This window comes from Capra hircus (assembly GCF_001704415.2).
Source record: "Capra hircus breed San Clemente chromosome X unlocalized genomic scaffold, ASM170441v1, whole genome shotgun sequence".
Taxonomy (NCBI): domain Eukaryota; kingdom Metazoa; phylum Chordata; class Mammalia; order Artiodactyla; family Bovidae; genus Capra; species Capra hircus.
Genome location: NW_017189516.1, coordinates 32,016,872 through 32,040,697, shown reverse-complemented (window position 1 = coordinate 32,040,697; position 23,826 = coordinate 32,016,872). Strand labels below are relative to the sequence as shown.

Sequence of the window (23,826 nt, the reverse complement as noted above, 5' to 3'; positions counted from 1 at the left end):
ACAGTAGTTATTTTTTATTTATTTTATTTTATTTTTAATACAAATTTATTTATTTTAATTGGAGGTTATTACTTTACAATATTGTATTGGTTTTGCCATACATCAACATGTATCCAGAGTGAAGTAAGCCAGAAAGCAGTTATTTTTTAAATGTATTCATGGAATTAGACTAGAGCAATCTGGTCATTTAATGAGTTGAAGGACACTCGTACCTCCTCAGATTCAGAAACTAGAAAATTCTCAGTGGAGATAGCCACCCCATCACTTGTTCAAGATTTTACAATAAAACGAAGAGCTGTCTTTTGCTAACATTTGAGAATTTCTGCATGTGTTCACCAGGGAGGAGAGTAACAGACTGCCTACGCTGTTTCCTATTTTCTGCTTGTGTTAATTTTTCATTTGCAGTTCCTTCCTCAGCAGTTCACAGAAGAGCAATAGTTCTGAGAGACTTCAGTTTCATGCTCTAAAAATGCTCCTGGTTTACTGTATCTACCTGGGCATCCTTAATAATGAAAAAGATCCACACCCAATTTGATTTTGCTGTGTAGACTTTGAATATGACATGACTACTAGACATCCAGAAAAGCTTTCAAAGACCAATACCAATCAAAACTTTTGTAAGGAATGCACATTAGTATGTTTGTATTTTTCCTTCTTTTTGGATAGAGTACATGGATTAAATGAAATCCTTTTCTTGTTTGTTTTTTCCTTCTTTTTTTTAAAGAAAAATTAAGGCAGTATAGTTGATTTACAGTGTTGTGTTAATTTCTGGTATATAGCAAAGTGATTTGGTTATACATATAGGCATTCTTTTCTATATTCTTTTCCATTATGGTTTATCACAAGATATTGAATATAGTTCCTTGTGCTATACAGTAGGACCTTGTTGTTTATCCACTCTTGCATATAATAGTTTGCGTCTGGTAATCCTTAACTCCCACTTCATCCCTCCCCCACCCCCTCCCTTGGCAATCACAAGTCTGTTCTCTGTCTGTGAGTCTGTTTCTGTTTCATAAATAAGTTCATTTGTGTTATATTTTAGATTCTATACAGACTTGATAGCATTCGGTATTTGTCTTTCTTTGTCTGACTTCGCTTAGTATGATAATCTCTAGGTGCATCCATGTTGTTGCAAATGGAAGTCTTTTTATTATTTTTTTATGGCTGAGTATTATTCCATTGTATACATGTACCATACTTTCTTTATCCATTCATCTGCCAGTGGACATTTAGATTGCTTCCATGTTTTGACTATTGTGAATAGTGCTGCTATGAATATAGGGATGCATGTATCTTTTAAATATATATATATATATTTTTATTTACCTATGCTGGATCTTAGTTGCAGCACGTGGCATCTGGTTCCTTGATGAGGATCAAGCCTGTGCCCCCTGCATTGGGAGCTCAGAGTTAACCACTAGACTACCAGGGCAGTCCCACATGTCTCCTTATGAATTAAATTTTCTCTGGCTATATGCTCAGGAATAGGATTGCTGGATCATATGGTAGCTGTATATTTAGTTTTTTAAGGAACATCCATATTGTTCCCCATTCTGGCTGCACCAATTTATATTCCCATCACCAGTGTAGGAAGGTTCCCTTTCCTCCACACCCTCTCTAGCATTATGTGAAATCCTTTATGGAAATCGCCCAGGGTAGCACCTGGGGCAGTATCTATCCACTAAGCAGGAAGTCCTGCTTCCCCCTAACAAGCCGTAGGCCCCTGTGTTGGGACTCAGGGGTGTCTACTTTGGTCAGTAAAATCAAATAAAGGGGTGCTGCCCAGAGCTTCTGCATGATGAAAGGTTGGAAAAGTCACTGAGACTTCATTTACTTTTTATTTGACTGTTTCCTTCTTACCCTGGACTTGTGTCTGCTCATCAGAGTGCTGGAAAATTGCACAGAAAGACATGGCTTGGCCAAGTTCACTTAAGGGTGTATACTTCCTTTTCTACTGGCCCAGGATTTCTGAGAATTGGCCTCAACTCTGAAAACAGCGACTTGACCAGCTCCACCAGTCCCCATTCTCCAGACAGTCTTGCCTTGACCCTGGGGCTTACTGATGTTTTGAGGTTCTGGAGGAAGAACAAAGGGAACTTGTCACTATAGGCCCTTCTCCAGCAAGAAGCTGGGCAGGGGCCAGTGTGCCTGCAGGCTCCTGTATTGACAAGTTGCAGCATCCTGGAGAGCAGCCAAGACATAAAAATGGTAATTTGTGTTTGCATCTGGAATTTTTGAGCTTTCAGTTCTTGGACCAGAGGACTCTCAATAAGAGAAACCAAGATACACATATATCTATATCCGTATTAGTCTCTTTGTTAGACTCTAGATCGCAGATCAAGACCGTCAGATAGCTGGATGACTGTACTAGGAAGAGAAGGAGCCTGAATGCCCTGTCCCAGCATGGGGCTGGGGAGCAGCAAATGTGGGATATAGCAGGCGCTGGAGAGAGAATGCCCTTCCCGTTTAGTGTGTACTGAGTCACCCCCAGGCACATCTAGGATTTGACTATATAATGACTTAAAAGGGCTCTTAGGACTCTCCAGGGGGTCTGATTACCAATTAGATGATTTCCAAGGGAAAGCCAAGTTCAAGTTACAAGCAACTAATTTATAAATGCACGTTTGGGACACTGCCAGCTACGTGTGAGAGGCATTTGGGCTTCCCTGTCATCATTGCCTTGAAATCCTGGCAGGGGTACCAGACACCCCGTGCTTCTCTGGCCTCTCTGGGGGCAAGGAGCTGCATAAGGTACTTGTTGAGTAATACTAAAAGTTCCTTGATGCAGTACACCACTCCAATTGCCTGTTCTGCTATCTGAAGTTTTCCCCATGAGAATCTGGAGTTTCCACAATGAAAAGGAAGCCATTTGGGGGAACCCTTTATATAATTGGTTGTGTTAAGGCATTATGTAAATATGAGAATGGATCCATGCCTTAATTGATACAGATAGCAAAGATTACTTTCTAAGCTTTTAAAAAATTCTTTAATTAATTAAATCAGTTGATTATTAATTTGGAATTCCTAGATAAGTCATGTTATGCAGAACCCTTTATATAATTGGTTGTGTTAAGGCATTATGTGAATATGAGATTGGATCCATGCCTTAATTGATATGTATAGCAAAGATTACTTTCTAAGCTTTTAAAAAATTCTTTAATTAATTAAATCTGTTGATTATTAATTTGGAATTCCTAGATAAGTCATGTTATACAGTTATTTTCAAGTTCTTTTGAGTGCTACCAGCAGTAAGAAATATATTTTACATCACAGTCCAGAACACACACACACACACACAGTGTGTCATCAAATCTAAAACTCCATTGGTTGTTAGTGGCATCCTTGTTTTAGGTTACACCATTCCATTAAATTATAAAGGTCATCGTGAGTTCAGAGAAATTAAAATGTAAAACTGCTTTTTTAGATCAATGAAATATTTATACATATATATATATATAATTACTGAACTAGAAGTTTCATAAACTTTTATATATAGTAACTTTTTTTTTTCTCATTCCGACCTAATGTATTTTATTTAAAATAAAGCTGGCACTTGTGATCCAGTGGCTGAGGCTCTACAATTCCATGCAGGGGGCCTGGGTTCTAGTGGTCTGGTTCCGTGGTCAGGGAACTAGATCCCATATGCCACAACTAAAACAGAGATCCCACATGCTGCAGTGAGGACTGAAAATCCGAGTGCCCCAACTGAGACCTGGTGCAGCCAAATAAATAAGTAAAAGAAATATTTAATAAAATAAAACTGATCCCACTAAATCTTTTGAATAGCACACTGAAAGTGAAAGTGTTAGTCACTCAGTCGTGTTCAACTCTTTGCGACACCATAAACAGTAGCCCACCAGGCTCCTCTGTCCATGGAATTCTCTATGCAAGAATACTGGAGTGGGTAGCCATGCCCTCCTCCAGGGGATCTTCTGAACCCAGGGATCGAACCCGGGTCTCTTGCACTTTAGGCAGATTCTTTACTGTCTGAGCCACCAGAGAACAGCACACTAAGGTATTTTAAATCTGAGCTATGCTATTGTTTTGAAATATGGAATCAGAGGTGATATTCTGAGGCTGATTTCTTATCCCAAACTGGATGTTGTGATACATCTTTTGGTCATTCATTTCATTCAAATGTGAATTGATGGTCTACTGCTTAAGTCAGCCCTCTTGATGGTAAGTGACAGAAACCCATCTTGAACTAGTTTTGGCAGAAGGGAGATTTTGTTTTCTGTCAGGACAGGGAGGGGTATGCTGGTGGGCCCAAGTTATAGTGGAAGCTAGGGCTCAAGAACTATGAGGTTGCTCTTTCTCTCTATCCTCTACCTGTCCCTTCTTGTCTGTAATGATTTGATTCCCTTGGATAAGCATTGTCTACAAGACTTAACCTTTGTCATTGACAATGACAGGGCTCATAGCTTCCTTTTACTTTTACTGGATTTTACCACCAGAAAAAAAATCCCCTGAAGGATCTGATTGTCCCAGCTTGATTCCCGTGATTGTCCCTGTGGTCAGGGGATGGGATCAAGCCATCTCCACTAGGAGCATGTAGGTAGTATGGGGGAATGTTACAGTTCCCCAAAAGGAGGAGGCCTGTTTCCTTCAGAAGAACACAGGGGATGTCCATCATACCTAGAGAAAGGGTAGCAGCAGGCAGGCACTTTGTCCTGGGGTTTAGCCACTCCCCAGAGGTACTACACAAGGCCTGCAGATGATCATTTTGGAACCCAGGATTGCCATCAGTTCAGTTCCACCTTCTTTATCCCCCAGAGCTTGAGCCTCCCCGTGAAGATAATAATAACTGAAAGCAGCCAGTATGTGACTGTCAGTTCAAGGACACTGTGCAGAAAATCATGCTGTCAAAATTCAAGAGGAAAACTATTCCTGAAAGAAACCTTTCTATTAATACTTCCATCACAGCAGAGCTGGCTAAATATATAGTGCATGAAAGGCTTCAAATGAAATCCAGGTTTTCATCCTTGGATGCTGGTGTTCCATCCTCTGTCAGGGAACCAGAGAATGTTCCAGAAGGATGAAGCCTCAGGTTTCAGCTGAACAGGCTACAGCCTATCACAGGCAATCCTGTGATGTTCATTGAAGGACTATTTTCTAGCAGTGTTCTTCCTCGCATCTCTTTTTCTCTCTCCCTCTCCCTGCCCACCTCCAGTCTTATCTGTCTCCCCTTAATCTACATTTTATCATTCTACAGCCATGCAGCTAAAAGGCTTGCTGCCTACTATCCTCAGTACACGCTGCTGCAGTTTTCTTTTCTTTTCTTAGTATCTCTCTTAACTGAATCTTGTTCTTTTCAGTTTTGCTACAATGCGCCGGAATTTTGTAAATTATACCACCAGTTTACTGCCAAGAATGATATGCCGGTTGCAGCTTTATTTGGGCAGCTTTTCTGAATCTTAAATACCGTATCTGTTTCTGTAAGTACAGCCTTCGCTCAGGGAGATGGTGTTTCACTTTGATGCTGGTGGAACAGCTCCAGCAGATCAGGGGTGTGTAGACAAATGTCTCAAGGGAAAAAAGCCTTTTGAGGTACTCTCGATGGAGTGGCACTTTGTTCACTGAGGCTGTAAGAGAGTAAGGATATGTCTTCCAGATCCTCTCAATGAAACAACAGAGAAGAGTTTATGTCTGTGAGATTTGTGGATGTAGCTTTTGTCTAATGGAGTGAATTCCAAGAAGATTCACAGGAGACCCACAAATTTCTTGATAAGTTTTATATTTGGAAATATTACCAACATAACTTCCCTGAGAAGTTTCATGTCTGCTTGGGAAGATAGAACTTACACCCAACTGAAATAACTTCTGAAAAATCAAAATATAAGATCAGTGCTCATTCAAAAATGGGAACAGGGCATATCGATGTGAATAGAATTTAACGTGAAATTTAGAAAAGACCAACTAGAGGGGCTAGGCTTCAAAATAGCGTTTAAATCAGGAAAGGGGCTGAGAGGAGACAGAGGGCTTTTCAGGTGGGTCATGTAAAGGCATGAAGATAGAAACAAGAAGTTGTGAAATGGCACAGGATTTATGGTCATAGGAGTTCGTTCAATCCTGTGTGCCTTGCAATTGACATTTACTTCATTCTGAGCTGAGAGCAGAGTCATGAACAAGGTAGTGAAGGGTTGCTGCCCTCCTGACCTATATATTCTAGTCCCTGAATGATATCTCCCTCATGGGAGGCAGTAGAAATGAAAGAATCTGGTGAAGTTAAGAGTCATGTGCCATGCTCCTTGTTTATTACCAGTTGGAGGAGGAGGTGGTCGTGTCAATTGCCTCAACTGGACAACCTGCCCATTTTGGCCTACACCCATGACTGCCATGTGCGATAGAAGGCCCTACACCCGTGTCAGCCCTACTCAACTCAGGCAAAATTACTTGACTAAGTGATTCCAACTAGAGGTTGACTACAGGAATGTTTGGACGAAGCATAATTTAAAAATGTATATTGCACTCTTCTCCCCACTTCTGTCACTCCGTTTTACAGATGAGAAAACTGAGGCTGAGGAAAGGACACACTGGCTTCCTCAGTTAAGAACATACAGTGAGTGGAGGAGCTAGAACTTAATCCCAGGGCTCTTTCAATTACATCCTACCAGAGAGGATAGCCATGGGCAAGTGAGGAAACTCTGTCCCTGCTTGGCTTTTTATGGGCTAGAACATCCATGTCCTGAGCAAATCAGGGCAAAACAAAGGCTTCCATCACTGCCCCCAGTAGCCTTTCTTGGATGGTCAGATAGTTTCATCTGGAGGGAAGGAAGAAAGAATTAACTAGACAAGACTATCATTACCTATGGGTTTTCCTAAAAATTCTGAATCTGTTTTTCCAATTATTTTGACTAAGACCCATAGGAAGAAATACATATTGTGACCTACTATTTGGGAGAATATAGTATTTATTGTCCAGTCAGAACACTTGAAAGTGAGGAGTGCTAATGATAATCATGCCAGGACAAGAGACATAAAATCTGTCTCATGCAAACTGGGGATGCCCTCCTACAGCACACCTAGATAATTGAAGAGTAGTATTTAGTCTTAATCTGTGCAATGAACCCTGACATTTTCCATTCTAGTCTATTTCACTATAAAAACACTAATTATGACCCATTAAATTGAGTCAAAAGTTTGAAACATGCTACTCTAGTTGGTTGTTGCTACATGTGAGGGGTTTTGAATCGTGATGGAGAGGGGAAAAGGGATGTTGTGAAGTGAATGTCTGAGACGGACCATGGACTTGTCCCATCTGAATATTTTGGTGAACATTCTCCTCCAGGACAAATGCTAGTAATAAACATTGCCTCCAACTTATTCCCTGTGATTAGCAAAAAGTTTATTTAGATCGATCTTTCTGGCTCTCCTTGTTCTGCTCAGAACAAGCATCTTCTCTGTGTACTTCCCCACCCCTCTTTTCTTACCATTGGGCTTCAAAAAATTTTTTATTTGACTGTGCTGGATCTTTGTTGTGGCATGTGGAATCTTTAGTTGTGGTGCGTGGGATCTAGTTCCCTGACCAGGGATCAAACCCAGGCCCCCTGCACTGTGAGTGTGGAGTTTTAGCTGCTGGACCACCAGGGAAGTCCCACCCTTGGGCTTTTATCTGTTGGTCTGCTCCTGATTTAGAAGTATAAACTTCCAAGAAAGAGTTTCTCATTTACAGTGTCTGGCCCCTCTGTGTACTTACTCCTATGTCTTGGAGTTGAATGCTCTTGAGAAGCTAAAATTTCTCCTCTGCTCCCTTCCTTCAAAAATACACACTTATACACAACTCCTGGACATAACAGAGCAAGTCTTGCCTACCAGTTAGGCATGAAACTCACACCTGGGCTTCTTCAATCAATGGTCCCTGATACATTAGGACTTTCTGGGTAAGAAGCTCTTGGAAATTACCCATGGAGGAGAGAAGGGTTACCACTCTACCGTCTGTCTTCTCTTCTTCAGGTCTCATAAAATGTTTCAAAACTTGTATGTGTCAATAAGAGCCACAGAATGTGAGAGACTCAGGAGTAATACTTCACAGAAGTAAAAAGAACTTTCTGTTAACCCCCATTTTGTAAAGATCTTTAGGACATGGAGACGCATAGAGAACCACAGGGGTTTTCCTGCCTTGAAGGCTAAACTATGGTAATATCTTGAAACTGAGAGTCACTTTTTCCTAAAGCAGATTTTATCATCTGATCATACGAATTCATAAACTAAACTTGACAGCAGTTTATTTTACTAGAAAGGATAGAGTATGTGACTTCCTGGTATTATTAAATTGAATGTATATATACATATATTGTTTCTAAATCATAAATCATTCAAGATGGTTTAGACATAGGAATTTAAAAACACAAAACTTTGGTGGCATTAGGATTCCTAACCATGCTTAATGCTTTAAAAAGATTCTTGAAATACATACCAGCCCAGATATGTTTGTCTTATTTTTTTTTATCAGAAGCTCATTTACATGCATAGCAGCTCAAGGTGTGTGTGTGTGTGTATGTGTGTGTGTGTGTGTGTGTGTGTGTGTGTGTGTGTGTGTTACTCAGTTGTGTCCGACTCTTTGTGACCCCATGGACTGTAGCCTGCCAGGCTCCTTTTGTCCGTGGAATTCTCCAGGCAAGAATACTGGACTGGGTTGCCATTCTTTTCTCCAGGGAATCTTCCCAACCAAGGAATTGAACCCAAGTCTCCTGCATTGCAGGTGGATTCTTTACCATCTGAGCTACCAGGGAAGCCCAACAACTTAAGATAGTAAAAGCCTAAAATATATATGTACTAAATTAAATAGAAAATGTGATGATGAACCATCAAATGAGGAGTTTGTAAAACAAGCCAAGAATAATAGTTTGTTTGAGGCCAATTGCAATATTTGAGTTTTAGGGAGATTCAGCTGCTATCTTACCTTGGTTCCCTTGAAGCAGAGCCTGTGACTTGCAGGGGGACTGCTCTCAGAGAAAAGTTGTCAGTGAGGAGGGGAAGGGAAAAAGACCCAATCAAGGATACAGTCTCAGGTAAAATCTAGCACCACAAGGTGCTCAGGAGCATAAATCCTGCAGGTTTGTACTTCCACCCCCCCCCTTTTTTTTTTGGTTTTTAAACCAAATACTGCTTCTTATATCAGAATTTGTATAGGTTGCAATCTGGTCATGGCTTAGCTGGCTCAAGTTTTCTCAAGAGGTTCCAATCAAGTTGTTGCTTTGGCCTGAGGTTTCATCTGAAGGCTCGTGTGTGTGTGTGTGTGTGTGTGTGTGTGTGTGTGTGTGTGTGTTTCATCTGAAGGCTTGACGTGTGTAGATCTTCTTCCAACCTTATTCACATGACTATTGGCAGGCTTTGGTTCCTCACCACATGGGCTTCCCCATAGGACTCCATCATGACTTGGCAGCCAGCATTCCCTGGGATGAATGACCCAAGAAATACACTGAGAGCATGTCCAAATGGAAACCATAGTCTTTTTATAAGTCGACCTCAGAAGAGATATGACATCCCTTATGCTATATTCTTTTCATTAGAAGCAAAGTCAATAATTCCATTCCACATTTTAAAGAAGGGAGTTATACAAAGGAGTGAGTTCCAGGAGAAAGGGATCACTTGGAGGCTGCATGTCACAGTCTACCCTCTGGCACCCAATGATCCATGTCCTTCCCACATGTAAAATACACTCACCCCTTCCCAAGGTCCCTAAAAGTCTTATTCCATCACAGCATCAGCTCAAAATCCAGAATTTCATCATCTAAATCTGGTCCAGGGAGGATAAAGCCCCTTAGATTTACTTTCATTTTTTGTTGGTTCTAAAGGAGGTGATTTTTAAAAAATTCATTATTTGTTTGTGGTTGTGCCGAGTCTTTGGTACTGTGTGCCAGCTTTCTCTAGTTTGGCGAGCAGGGGCTCCGCTTCGTTGTGGTACATTGGCTTCTTATTATGGTGGCTTCTCTTGTTCTGGAGCATGGGCTCCAGGCACAAGGGCTCAGCAGTTGTGTCGCATGGGCTTTAGTTGCTCTGTGACATATAGAATCTTCTTGGACCAGGGATTGAACTTGTGTCTCCTGCATTGGCAGGCAAATTCTTATCCATTGTACTGCCAGGGAAATCCTAGATGTACTTCTTAACTGTAACTGCTTCAGTAGAGTTCTTCTCTATTTGTAGACCTGCAAAACCAAAGGGGTAAGTTATCAGCTCCCCACATATCTACAGTGATTGAATAGGCATAATATAACTGCTCTAGAGATTCCTGCTAAAAATGGGGTCAAATAGGAGGCATAAGGGAGTCACTGTTTCATAGAAATTTTGAAATCTAGCTGGCCAAGTTTTGATAGTTCTTTGTTCAGGCCTCACAATCTAGAAAGAATTCTTTAGGGTTCGCTGCTCTACTCTCTGGGCTCTTGATTACACCCTCTGAGCAGTCTTTCCTTTGTCATGCAAGGTAACACCTATTTATAGCTAAGCAGCTCTATGTGTCTGTTTCCTGAAAGTAGAATTCTATGAATTCAAAGGTCTCTCCTCGATTCTGTAATGTCTCTATCTCTCTCAGTCATGTTGGTAATATTTCTGAATATATAACTCATTAAAACTTTGTGAGTCCATTGCAACAAAAAGAATAAAATACCTAGGAATAAATCTACCTAAAGAAACAAAGACCTATATATAGAAAACTATAAAACACTGATGAAAGAAATCAAAGATGACACAAATAGATGGAGAAATATACCATGTTCATGGATCAGGAGAATCAATATCATGAAAATGAGTATACTGCCCAAAGCAATCTATAGATTCAGTATAATCCCTATCAAGCTACCAATGGTCTTTTTCACAGAACTAGAACAAATAATTTCACAACTTGTGTGGAAATACAAAAGACCTCAAATAGCCAATGCAATCTTGAAAAAGAAGAATGGAACAGGAGGAATCAACCTGCCTGACTTCAGACTATACTACATAGCTACAGTCATCAAGACAGTATGGTACTGGCAAAAAGACAGAAATATAGATCAATGGAACAAAATAGAAAGCCCAGAGATAAATCCATGCACCTATGGACACCTTATCTTTGACAAAGGAGGCAAGAATACACAATGGAGAAAAGACAATCTCTTTCACTAGTGGTGCTGGGAAAACTGGTCAACCACTTGTAAAAGAATGAAACTAGAACACTTTCTAACACCATACACAAAAATAAATTCAAAATGGATTAAAGATCTAAATGTAAGACCAGAAACTATAAAACTCCTAGAGGAGAACATAGGCAAAACACTCTCTGACATAGATCACGGCAGGATCCTCTATGACCCACCTTCCAGAGTAATGGAAATGAAAGCAAAAATAAACAAATGGGACCTAACTAAACTTAAAAGCTTTTGCACAATGAAGGAAACTATAAGCAAGGTGAAAAGAGCCTTCAGAATGGGAGAAAATAATAGCAAATGAAGCAACTGACAAAGAATTAATCTCAAAAACATACAAGCAACTCCTGTAGCCCAACACCAGAAAAATAAATGACCCAATCAAAACATGGGCCAAAGAACTAAGCAGACATTTCTCCAAAGAAGACATACAGATGGCTAACAAACACATGAAAAGATGCTCAACATCACTCAGACAAATGCAAATCAAAACCACAATGAGGTACCATCTCACACCAGTCAGAATGGCTGCTATCAAAAAGTATACAAATAATAAATGCTAAAGAGGGTGGGAAGAAAAGGGAACCCTCTTACTGTTGGTGGGAATGCGAACTAGTACAGCCACTATGGAGAACAGTGTGGAGATTCCTTAAAAAATTGGAAATAGAACTGCCATACCACCCAGCAATCCCACTACTGGGCATACACACTGAGGAAACCAGAATTGAAAGAGACACATGTACCCCAATGTTCATCGCAGCACTGTTTATAATAGCCAGGACATGGAAGCAACCTAGATGTCCATCAGCAGATGAATGGATAAAGCTGTGGTATATATACACAATGGAATACTACTCAGCTATTACAAAAGAATTCATTTGAATCAGTTCTAATGAGGTGGATAAAACTGGAGCCTATTATACACAGTGAAGTAAGTCAGAAAGAAAAATACCAGTACAGTATATTAACACATATATATGGAATTTATAAAGATGGTAATGATGACCCTATATGCAAGACACCAAAAGAGACACAGGTATAAAGAACAGACTTTTGGACTCTGGGAGAAGGCAAGAGTGGGATGATTTGAAAGAATAGCATTGAAACATGTATATAACTGTATGTGAAATAGATCGCCAGTCCAGGTTCAATGCATGAGACAGGGCGCTCAGGGCCAGTGTACTGGGATGACCCTGAGGGATGAGATGGGAAGGGAGGTGGGAGGGGGGTTCAGGATGGGGGATACATGTATACCCATGGCTGATTCATGTCAATGTATAGCAAACCACTACAATATTGTAAAGTAATTAGCCTCCAGTTAAATAAATTAATTTTAAAAAACCCACTTTGTGAGTCTCCTGTGAATCTTCTTGGAGATCACTCCATTAGCAAAAGCCACATCCACAAGTCTCATAAACTCTTGTTTAATTGAGAGGATCTGTGAGATACATCTTTACTAAAGGGTATGTTGTATGACTGAAAATACTCTGAAGCACCACCTTGACCTAACAAAGGATTTGATGGTCATATCCTTGGCTTTATCTGTACACTGTTTTCCTGGCAGTACCCTGGATTTGATCTTTGTTTGAAGCCATTCACGTGTCCTTTTGTCTTTACTACAGTTGCGGTGTAGCCCCTTTGGCGAATCATTTGCTAGAACTAGATCATCTGGTTCCCATAAATGAATACCCTATGGCTTCCAATAGTGCAAAATATCTTTTTCTAAACTTCCAAATCTCCAGTATCGTCACCATTTAAACTGATATCCTGAAGCTGTACTGAGTGGGATAAAACCATTCCAGACATACAAGCATAATGGCACATGGTTTATGTGTTGTAAGAAACGTGAAGCAGCTTTTTCTCTCTTCTTCCAACATTTGTTGACTACCAATTCTGAATCATATTGCTAGGTATACAAGGCAAATTAGACATGGGTCTCATGACTGAGCCATTTAGAGACATGATTTATATCCACAGAGTAGATATTTTTAAATTAAATCTTGACCTATGATGTCTAGTATGGCAGCCACTAGTCACAAGGCTATGTAAATTTAAATTAATTAAAACTAAATGAAATTTTAAATATTATTCCCCAGTTGTACTAGCCATATTTCAAGTGCTTAATGATCACATGTGGCTAGTGGTTACCCTATTGTAAGCATAGATATAGAACATGTATATCATTGTAGAAAGTTCCATTGGACAGCAATAATCTAGGGGGAAAAACAAGGTCTAATAAAGCTAAGCATTTATCTTTGTTGTACATATATGTCTCTGTCCTCTGGCATACTAAAAAGATTCAGATATCAAGGAGATACTACTAATTTCCTTATTAAATACTCTAATGGGCTTCATAATAAAGAATAATGGGAAGCCATGGTTCTTCATAAGTTTTTGGATTATAGAACCTTATTTAATCAACTAAAAGTTAGCAACTTTTCCCCAGAAAGTATATTCGTGTACCAGACAGTATGTCCAATTTCAAGAGGTTCATGGATTCCCTCAAAGCCCTTCCATTGATCTTCTAGGAGGCCAGGGACTCAGGTTAAGAATCTACTGCAAACTGAATTTGATTTTCCCATTGACTTTCAGCATACAATTGATGATGAAATTTATATTTACTATTGAATATGATGACTTCTGATAATAAAATTATATTTAGAATAAAGATGAGAAAACAAAAGTTTCTGACAAAACATTAAGAATATATATAGCTATCATCAAAATAAGTTAAAAATATAAACCCAACCCTTTGAACTAAAACTTTAACACAGAACCAGCAAATCTGTCAACTTGCATCATGTATCACAGTCAATAGAGGAATATGGTTTAGCAGATTGGCCACTTCTTCCATTGGTCTTCAATGCTCCCTGTATTCCCCACTGTCACAATGAAAAAAATTTTAGGGTGATGAGCACTCTAGTAGCCTTTTAAATCTAAATTCCTGGTGTAATTCTAATACATATAATAGATATTTCTTAAAAATGGGCTTGTTGACTCGATGATATTAAATACCTAACAGGCCAGGAAGACCCTTCTTTGAACTTCGGAAAAAAGGAGTGACTAGTTCTTTGCTAATCTGTTAATTTAGATGAAGTTTCTGCAAGAAGAGCAGAATTATAAATGGAATTGGCTCCAGGTATGGCTAAGGGACAGAATCTGACATAGCACCGAGTTTCTGATTTCTGAGCCAGTGTAGAATTTGTATTTGTGTGGAAGAAGCACTGAAGCATTTTTTCCAAAGAGTGGTCATCTGAACCATATGAGGACTTATTAATAGTTGCCATAATAAAACCTCAATTAACCAGAATTCTAAAGGGAACAGCCTTTTGTAAATAAAGAAGAGTTTGCTAGGCAACCTCCCTCTCTCTTTCCCTGCCAACGTCTCTCTGTCTCTCTTTATTCCTTTCTATTTTAACCCAGTGGAAAATCTTTTTCTAATATGTGTGAATCTCCTTTGCTATTTTAGTAAGCTTTAGTATGATCTTCTGAACATAATTAGTCAGGGGGCTTCCCTGATAACTCAGTTGGTGAAGAATCTGCCTAAAAAGCAGGAGACCCTGGTTTGATTCCTGGGTCAGGAAGAGCCACTGGAGAAGGGATAGGCTACCCACTCCAGTATTCTTGGGCTTCCCTTGTGGCTCAGCTGGTAAAGAATCCACCTGCAATGTGGGAGACCTGGGTTCAGTCCCTGGGTTGGGAAGATCCCCTGGAGAAGGGAATGGCTACCCACTCCACTACCTCTGGCCTGGAGAATTCCATGGACTATATAGTCCATGGGGTTGCAAAGAGTTGGATACAACTAAGTGACTTTCACTTTGATCTTACTATATCCTTCATGACAACCATTTTGCAGACTGGTCATCATTTTTTATAGAAGTTGATATATGACTTTAGGCTGAATATAAACTGGGAATTTGGGAGAATATCCATTTATTTTGTTTTCTCTGATCTCTTATCAATAATAGGCATTAAATTCCCTGTTCATTTGTGAATCAGTTTGGATGCATTCAGCTTGCAAGTAACAAACAATGCTATTCATAGCAGTTTAAATTGAAAGGGCATTTAGTATTGACCTAGCAAAAAGTAGGGAATGGCAACCTACTCAAGTATTCTTGTTTAGAAAATCTCATGGACAGAGGAGCCTGGCATGCTACAGTCTATGGGATTGCAAAGAGTCGGATACAACTGAGCGACTAAACAACAACAAACACGAAGTATGGAGGTAAGATGTCTAGGGTTGATTTAATAGGCCAATATAGTCATCACAGACCCCAGATTCTTTTTATCCTTCCACTGTACCATCCTCAGCTGAAAATCTTTAGTCCTGAGACATCTTACCTCATGGTTACAAAGTGGCTGCTATAGCTTTAGGTATTTATCCTTACACAATCACTCCCAAAGAAGGAAAAGAGAAACGAGGGCAAAATAATCTTCTCTCTGTGCACTTCTCTCTTTTGTCAGGGAGAAAGTCTTTCCCATAAACCTTGTTCTCCTTAAGCAGGCTTCTTTGTGGTTGTCATCTGCCAGTGCTAGCTTTCATGCCTATCTCTGCAACATTTATTGGCAAAGAGGAATTTCTGACTTATAGTCATCATGGTTCAAGGTAGAAAGAGATTAATTAGTGGGTTGTAATCTAAATGGGGCTTCCCAGGTGGCACTGTAGTAAAGAATTTGCCTGCCAGTGCAGGGGGCACAGGAGAAGCAAGTTTGATCCCTGGGTCGGGAAGATCCCCTGGAGGAGGACATGGCAACCCACTAGAGTATTCTTGCCTGGGAAATCCAATGGACAGAGAAGCCTGGCGAGCTACAGTCCATGGGGTCACAAAGAGTTGGACAGGACTGAGCATGTATGCACAGTCTAAATGGAGGTGGATGTACCATTATAAGTGAGTTACTAATCAAAGTAATCTCTGCCAGGATTCTGAACTGAGATCTGAACTGTCTGCCTTGCAGTCTCGAAGTAAAATCAGTAGTGAGAATGCCTGGTTTTGGGTTTGAGTAGCTATCCAAAGAAACCAATGAGCAGAAGAGCTGCTTTACTGTGACAGGGAGACTGCTTTCTTGTGGGTGATGATGCAAACCATCCTTATATCTCCTTTTAGCTCATTATAAAGACTTGTCTCATGGTGTAACCTAGAGGGCTCCTTTCTCTAGGCAAACATCTACCACTTTTCAAATGACTCCAGAGTTGAGCTTGTCATCTTAAGTTGAATGTGTGGTTTAACAATACATGTGGTTTATCCCTGATACCCCTGGAGGCAGGGTCAAGGCTCACTGTGGGAGTTATCTGTGCAGGTGAAGGCAAATGGAGAAAACTTAGAACCCAGAGTAGAAAAGTCCAGTTTCTGGCAGTTGGCCCTGAACTTGTTTGTGTAGCCATCCTTTTAGATGTATAATAAGGCTTTGGAGTGTGAGGACTTGCAGTAGTGTGAAAGGTGGTGCTAGTGGTAAAGAACCCGCCTGCCAGTGCAGAAGACATGAGATATGGGTTCAGTCCCTGGGTTGGGAGATCCCTGGAGAAGAGAATGGCAACGCAACTCCAATATTCTTGCCTGGAGAATCCCATGGACAGAGGAGCTTGGCGGTCGGTCTATGATTCATAAGGGTGCAAAGAGTCAGACACAGCTGAAGCCATTCAGCACGAAATTAATCATACATGGATCCCACAGTCCACCATTTTTTGTCTTTAAGAGTTATCATATGTATACATGCATATATATATATTTAAAATTTTTACATAATGATATGCTCAATGATGAAAAAAAAAAAGGATGGAAATTTTCATTCTAATTCTACTGCCCCAACATGGAGGTTTATGGTGTATTCTTTCAGCCCCCTTTCCCATTTCTCCCATTTCTTTCTTTTCTCCCTCCTTTTTTCTCTCCTTCTCTTCCTTTTAAAACATGGCAAAATATTTCAAATATAAGCAAAGTATTCACCATCTATATTCAACTGATGTTAATATTTTCCCACATTGACTTCAGCTATTTTATAAGAACTGAGACATCAGTGGCTCCTCATGTATGCATTTGGCTTCCTTCTCCTTCCTTCCTGCCCAGAGGAAGCCATTAATATAAAGTTGATGTATATCTTTCCAATCCATTTTAGCACACATCTCTAGAATATATATTATATTCTGCATTTAAAAATTTTGTATACTTAATTTCATGCTGTATTTATCATGCAACTTGCTTTTTTTTTTTTACCATACATTGTTTTGAGATTTCATCTTGTTTTGTGTAGATCAAGTTCACTTATTTGAACTTTTACAGCTTCTTATCGTATGAATAATACACCTCCATCTATTTCTAGGAATGGTTGTATACATCTGTTTTTACTAATGGCAATGCTGCAGGGAACCTTCTAGCACATGGCTGCTCCTGCCTTATGCCAAAATTCCTGAGGCGTATGTCTAGAAATGGAAGGGCTGATTTGAAGGATAGTTTCAAATGAAGTGCAAAGTTTTTCCAGCCTACTTGTACAATTGTATTTCTACTAATGGAACTTGAGAGTGTCTGTTTCATGACAGCCTTGACAGTTAAATTGTTGCCAATCTCCTGAGTATAAATTGGTATCTTGATATATATATTATCCCGAATACCAGTGAGCTTGAAGATTTTTTTATATTAACATTCTATGGTATTTGCTTCAAATTCAGGTCATTTTTTTTCTACAAAACTTCTAATCATTTTTGTCATTTTTTTCATTGGACTATCTTCTTTATATATCCTGGATAATAATTCTGCATTATATACATTCCAAATATTTTTTCCCAGACTGGGTCTTGTCTTTAAACTTTATTTATGTATCTTTTATTGCATAGGAGTTTTATATTTTTGTGTAGTGAAATGTAGCCATATTTTTCTTTATGGGTTATGGCTTGTGAGTTTTGTTTGATAGCTTTTCCTACCTCATGTTTATGCAGATATTCCTCATTTTCCTCAAATTTTTGGCTTTCAAATTTAGGTCTGTAAACTGTCTGGAAATTATTTTTGGTTTGGCGTAAGATAGGATTCTTAGTTTTTGTTTTTCTTTGTATATGATTTATAGCCAATTAATCTCAGCATATTTATTGACCTTTCCCCTACTTTATCATATTACAAATTTGACATAGGTTTGTGTCATATAACAAATCTAACATATGTATGTAATGTATAAAATATGTGACATATTCTATATGATATATATAGAATATATAATGTCATTATATATATATTATATATATATATATACACATATGTGTATGCTAAGTCACCTCAGTTGTGTCTGAGTCTGTGCAACCCTATGGACTGTAGCCCACCAAGCTCCTCTGTCCATGGGGATTCTCCAGGCAAGAGTACTGGACTGGGTTGCTGTGCCCTCTTCCAGGATCAAACCTGCACTGGCAGGCAGGTTCTTTACCACTAGCGCCACCTGGAAAGCCATGTGTGTGTGTGTGTGTGTGTGTGTGTGTGTGTGTGTGTGTGTGTGTGTGTGTGTTCAGTTTCATACTTCATCCTGTATATAGTTTGCAGTATCTGCTTTCCTGCTTAGTTATATTTCACACATATTTTCCAGGCTTGATTAGTGGCTATAAAATAGTTTGTTGATATAAGATAGTTTGCTGATGCCCCTATTGTTAGGTGTTTAATTTTCCACTATATTAAACAACATGTGATGACTCTGTCTTAGAATGCTGCTGTCCTGGTAAAGTGGAGCTGTGCACCCTAGGTGCCCTATCTCTCCAATAGGTCTCAGTCCCGTCTCATCTCTATGGAGGGTCCCTTCTTTGAGTCCCTTAACACATCTCCAGTTGATTGTCTGTGAGTGTTTTTGTGATGGTCATGGAGATGCATTGATCAGATGTGCCTTCAAAAGGACTGATTGTCTCAGCTGGGGGTAATGCTGTTCTCAGACACCCGTCAGCTTTCTGTTCCTTAAGAGCTTGCCTCAGCTGTTGGGAGTGCTTCACCCAAGTTCATGTCCTTGAGGTGGGCCATATCCAATGGTGGATGGAAATTGGGATAGAAGGGTCCAGCCATTTTAGTCCAACATCAGAAGCTGTCAGGCTTTCCCAGTGGCTCAGTGGTAAAGAAACTGCCTGCAATGCGGGAGCCACAGGAGACCTGGGTACAATCCCTGGGTTGGGAAGATTCCCTAGAGGAGGGCATGGCAACCCACTCCAGTATTCTTGCCTGAAGAATCCCATGGACAGAGGAAGCTGGAGGGCTACAGTCCATGGGGTCACAAAGAGTTGGACACAGCTGAAGTGACTTAGCACGCTTGCATGCACAGAAGCTGTCACTGGGCTGGCTTTAAAGCTTGACTTCTCCCTCTTTCCAAACATACTTCCTTCTTATCCCTTTCAGACATAAGGATCCCTAATAAACACTGCGTGTACTAAACTCCATCTTGTAAGGTAGTATACCTCCCAAAGAGCCCAACCTGTGGCAGTTGTCTTTTCTGCTTAGAGCCAGGAATCAGTCAGATCCTCTTCCTGCCTAGATAGATTATATGGAGGCCAGGGTGACTTGGAAAGAGGGAACTGCTCTTAATATGAGACATATCTCGCAACGCTGAGAAATGTGCCATATGGAGTTGGAGAATTCACCAGTTCTGGAGGACTTCCAGTTCAACTCTGATTCTGGGGGAAGGGGGCAGGGTAGGAGGGGAGGGACAGTAAGTTCTTAAAAGCTTCTGATCCATTCAAAACATATTTTGGAAACTACACTTCTTTGCATTAAGTGAATAATAAATAAAATTTATTTTCCATTATGAAAGTAACATATGTTTATAATGGAACATTTAGAAAAGAAAGAAGAGCATCCAGTGATCAAAGACTCTTTTCCATGCATTGTTTATTTTGAATTTGTTTTACATTATTATAAATCATACCATTTATATAATTTTGTTATAGCACATTTTTCACTTTATAAGCCTTTTCTATTTAACCCTTTATAAACGTTTTAATGACTACAATATATCCAGTAAATGTACTTTGGTTTATTTAACCATAATATTGACTGTTTGGTCAGTTTTTATAGTCTTTTTCTATTTTAAATGATATTGCAAAGAAATCTTTGTAAATTCTTTTAATTTTTTAAAATTGGAGTGTAGTTGATTTACAGTGTTGTGTTAGTTTCAGTTATACAACAAATGCAAATTCTTTTTCTATATTTAATATTATTTCTTTGGGATAGATTCCCAGAAGGGGAAAAAAATCACTGGATCAAGGGATTTGAATATAGGCTTCTAATTCATTGCTAGATTGCTTTCCTGAAGAGTTTCGTGTTCATTTTTTGATATGGAATAAGGACCAGTTTATGTAATTTTATACCTGTCTGGGTGGTCAGAGACCAGGTAAAGAAACCTGAAGCAGAACTGGGCTTCTCTCATTGGGAAAGTCCTTTCCAAATGGACATGGTCTGGCCTTCATCACTTTGAATGTCCACTCACCATCTCTCATCCAGGATACAAGAAGAGCAGGACCATTACTCAATTCTCTTTTCCTGTTTGGAGCTTTGAATAAACTCATAAAAGAGAATGTTCTTACCTATGATGGTTGCAGTCCCTGCTGGTAAATGTGTGATCAGGATGTTGCTAATTCAACAGTCAGTGATCAGAAGAGAAAGGCGAGAGAGAGAGATATCTAAATTTGAGATTATTGCTTTGAAGTTTGGGGCCTGGTGCTGCTCTAAAGGTTAAGAATCACCATTCACTGGAATTCAACAGTTAACATTTGAAAAATGATTCAGTTCCAAGTTCCAAGTGAGTTTAAAGTTTTAAATTAAACACAGACTTTCTCTCTGAGGTTGTGGTTTTCAAGGGTAGCAGGACTCATCAAGAAATTTGACTTTAGCCATGCCTGGGTGAGAGGTTTCGAACAAACATCCATGTCATCAATTTCAGCCCTCATTTCCTACAAATAGACTAAGGCAGCTTTGAACTAAGACATTTGATTTGCCTCCTTATCCTCCACCCAAATTTGTTTCACAAGATGGACTTATTTTCAGATTATTTTTATAAATAAAATAACACCCAGTTCTTTTAATAAACACCCAGTTCTACCAGGTTTTCTTTGACTGCTGGAGAAACTCTGGGCTGTGCCTGAGTCACACACATTTTACTGCGTCTCTGCTGGCATGAGATTCATATTCATTGGCGTCTTCTCAGAGTGAAGTTGACTTGCTCTCAATCCCGAGTCCAGAATTCCAGTGGACACATGGTGATTCCCAAACCATTGGAGGCTCATTTTGATGGGCTCTGGCAATCTCAGTCCAGCCGGGTTCACTCTGAGCGGTCCCCTGTCCCTTTGTGAACGGCCACAGAAGCTTTCACTCTTGCTCTGCGTTCTAATAGCCCCTCTTGCATGGACTGTGCCAAAGCAGTGCTTCAAAATATTCGTCCATATCGTGTGGCTTTTCTTGCTGCAGTTTCTGTTCTTTTTTATTGTAGGATCTGGAGATTCACCGCTAGAAGATGATGAAGTCGTGTATTCAGACGCTAAATATAAAGGTGAATGCTTTGCTTATGTGCTAATGAAGATCTGCTGATGCCAGGAGAACTTTCCCTCTTGCCCTGCAGAACCGATTATAATAAAGTGACCAGACAACACATTTTCACTTGTAATTGCCTGTCCAGAAAAGAAAATGTTTAAAAAGTAACATGCATATGCTCCCATTTGAAAGAAAATACAGAAAAAAAAAAGAAAACTAAAAGCATTTGAAAATCTCTGAAGTGCTACCCTTCAGCACCCCAGTGGTCATTTTATTCTCATCAATTTCTTTACTATCCTTACTTCTGCAAAGCCAAGCTCTAGCTGATGAAAGTGAAAATCAAGCCCTGAGTTCTACCTAATTCATACATTACAGCCAGACTCATCCTGAGTAAACCTTCCAAGGTCAAATCTGGACCCAGTGCTGCTAATGTACTGAGATGAATGGGGAATGAGAAAACTTGATTTTCATAAGCTCATTTCATTGTGCTCTTTCTGAGTGTGGCTTGGCTCCTGAAATGATGAGTAAAGTGTGTTGACCAATGAAACTTTAATGATAAAGAATTCCATCTCTACACATTTTCAGCAATCCACCCCTTCCAGCAGGTATAAAAAGCCTAATCAAGAACCTTCTATGCAGGCTCAGGTAAGTATGTCCATAAATATTTTCTACTGGTGAGTTGTTTCTCTGAAACGTAAGGAGTCCTGAGAAAAGTGAAGGTAAATTTAGATTATTCCTTGCTGAATCCAGTTCCTTTTACATTTGAGAAATAATTTGAATAAAATGGCTTTTTGTCCAGGAAATTTGTCTATATTTTGGCAAGAGCACTCCCCTGATCTGTCATGATGTATCTGACTTATAGGAAGATCAGGGTAGTACTGGCCATTCTTTGGTTGGAGAAAGTCCTTCAGTTGTTTTCTACACAAGTGAACAACCTTTCTAACATAATGGCTGGTACCTACGTCCAGCTGTGTTTCCCACCATATTCCATGTTTGCTTATGACCTGTGAGTACAAATATTCATTCCTATCCATAGCTCCTATATTATTGCCTCAGGAATTAACCAATCAAGCAAAGCACAGACTTGTTAATGAGTTGTTTGGAGTAAGGTGGTTTTCCTGTTCATAACACTTAATTGATTGAGAGTTAAAAAAAAAATCTTCCTAAAACACATGTGTGCCCATGTGACCCTTCACATGTACAAGAGGCATTGTGTAGTGCCCTTGGATCGTTGTTCCTAGTGTTCATCCTCCCTTCACAGCATTGGACGTATGGAAGGTAGACCAGATGGCCAAAATATGTGCCTGCCCTAGAGTTCACCTAAAATGTTTAAGAATATATACTTCTTAGGGAATTGTTTTCATTATCAGTTATTTTTAAATTCTATAACATAGAGGCAAACCATTATTCACCAGGGGATTAGTTGTAGATCCTCAGGCCCCTACACAGTGTCTGGCACAGAGTATGTACTCAGTGTTTTTGGAATTAAATTTATGATATAAATCATAATTTATAAAAGAAAGAAGATGTGAAATGTAACCAACACTTAATGTGGCAACCCTTGCTTTTGATTCTTTTACCTGGAATGCCATTCTGTCTTCACACTAATGGAGGAGAGGAGGAAGACATGTAGAGGTATGATGTTGTTACTTATTTACAGATGAAGGAACCGCAGATTAGAGAAGGGAGATGACTTGCCCAGACTCACACAGTTAGCAAACATTATGTTTGGGTCTAAACTCCAGATGTTTTAGCTCAACATCCAGAGTTTGCTAGTGGTTCCTCAGTCTGCTACATGATACTGCTTACCCCCAGGAACTCCACAATGGCCCAGGGAGATGAAAAGCTTTCCAGAAGAATCAATTTTAGGTTTCTTCCTAAATAAACTGTCTTAATTGAAGCAGCATAAGAGCGTCCTTTCTGTAAATCTCTATTTTAAACATTTTGCTAATTCACTTTTTTAAACATTTATTTTTTAAATTATTTTCTAAAATTAATTTTTATTGGAGCATAGTTAATTTATGATGTTTATTTGTTTTCCACTGTGCAGCAAAGTGAATCATTTAATACACGCGTACTTCATGGTGTTTGCATGCACTTCAAATTCAAGTCACTCAGTGACTTTTTCATTACTGCCACTGCAGGGCTGTTAAAATGTCAAAATGCCTTCCAAAGATTTGTCTTGGGAAGTAATCCAAAAGAAATTCCTTTTGAAAAAAAATAAA

General features: G+C 39.4%; 1 protein-coding gene across 2 annotated transcripts in view; it reads left to right on the top strand.

Annotated features, from left to right (window-relative positions):
* Positions 1-23,826, top strand: part of SRPX (sushi repeat containing protein, X-linked) — a 153,558-nt gene that overhangs the window by 33,685 nt on the left and 96,047 nt on the right. Inside the window, exon 2 of one of the 2 annotated variants that reach the window (XM_018043937.1) lies at positions 21,561-21,620. The exons of the other annotated variant lie outside the window; for it this stretch is intronic. Within the exon in view, the coding sequence (XP_017899426.1) occupies positions 21,561-21,620 (60 nt within the window). The remainder of the gene's footprint in view (positions 1-21,560; positions 21,621-23,826) is intronic. 2 annotated transcript variants of the gene reach the window in all.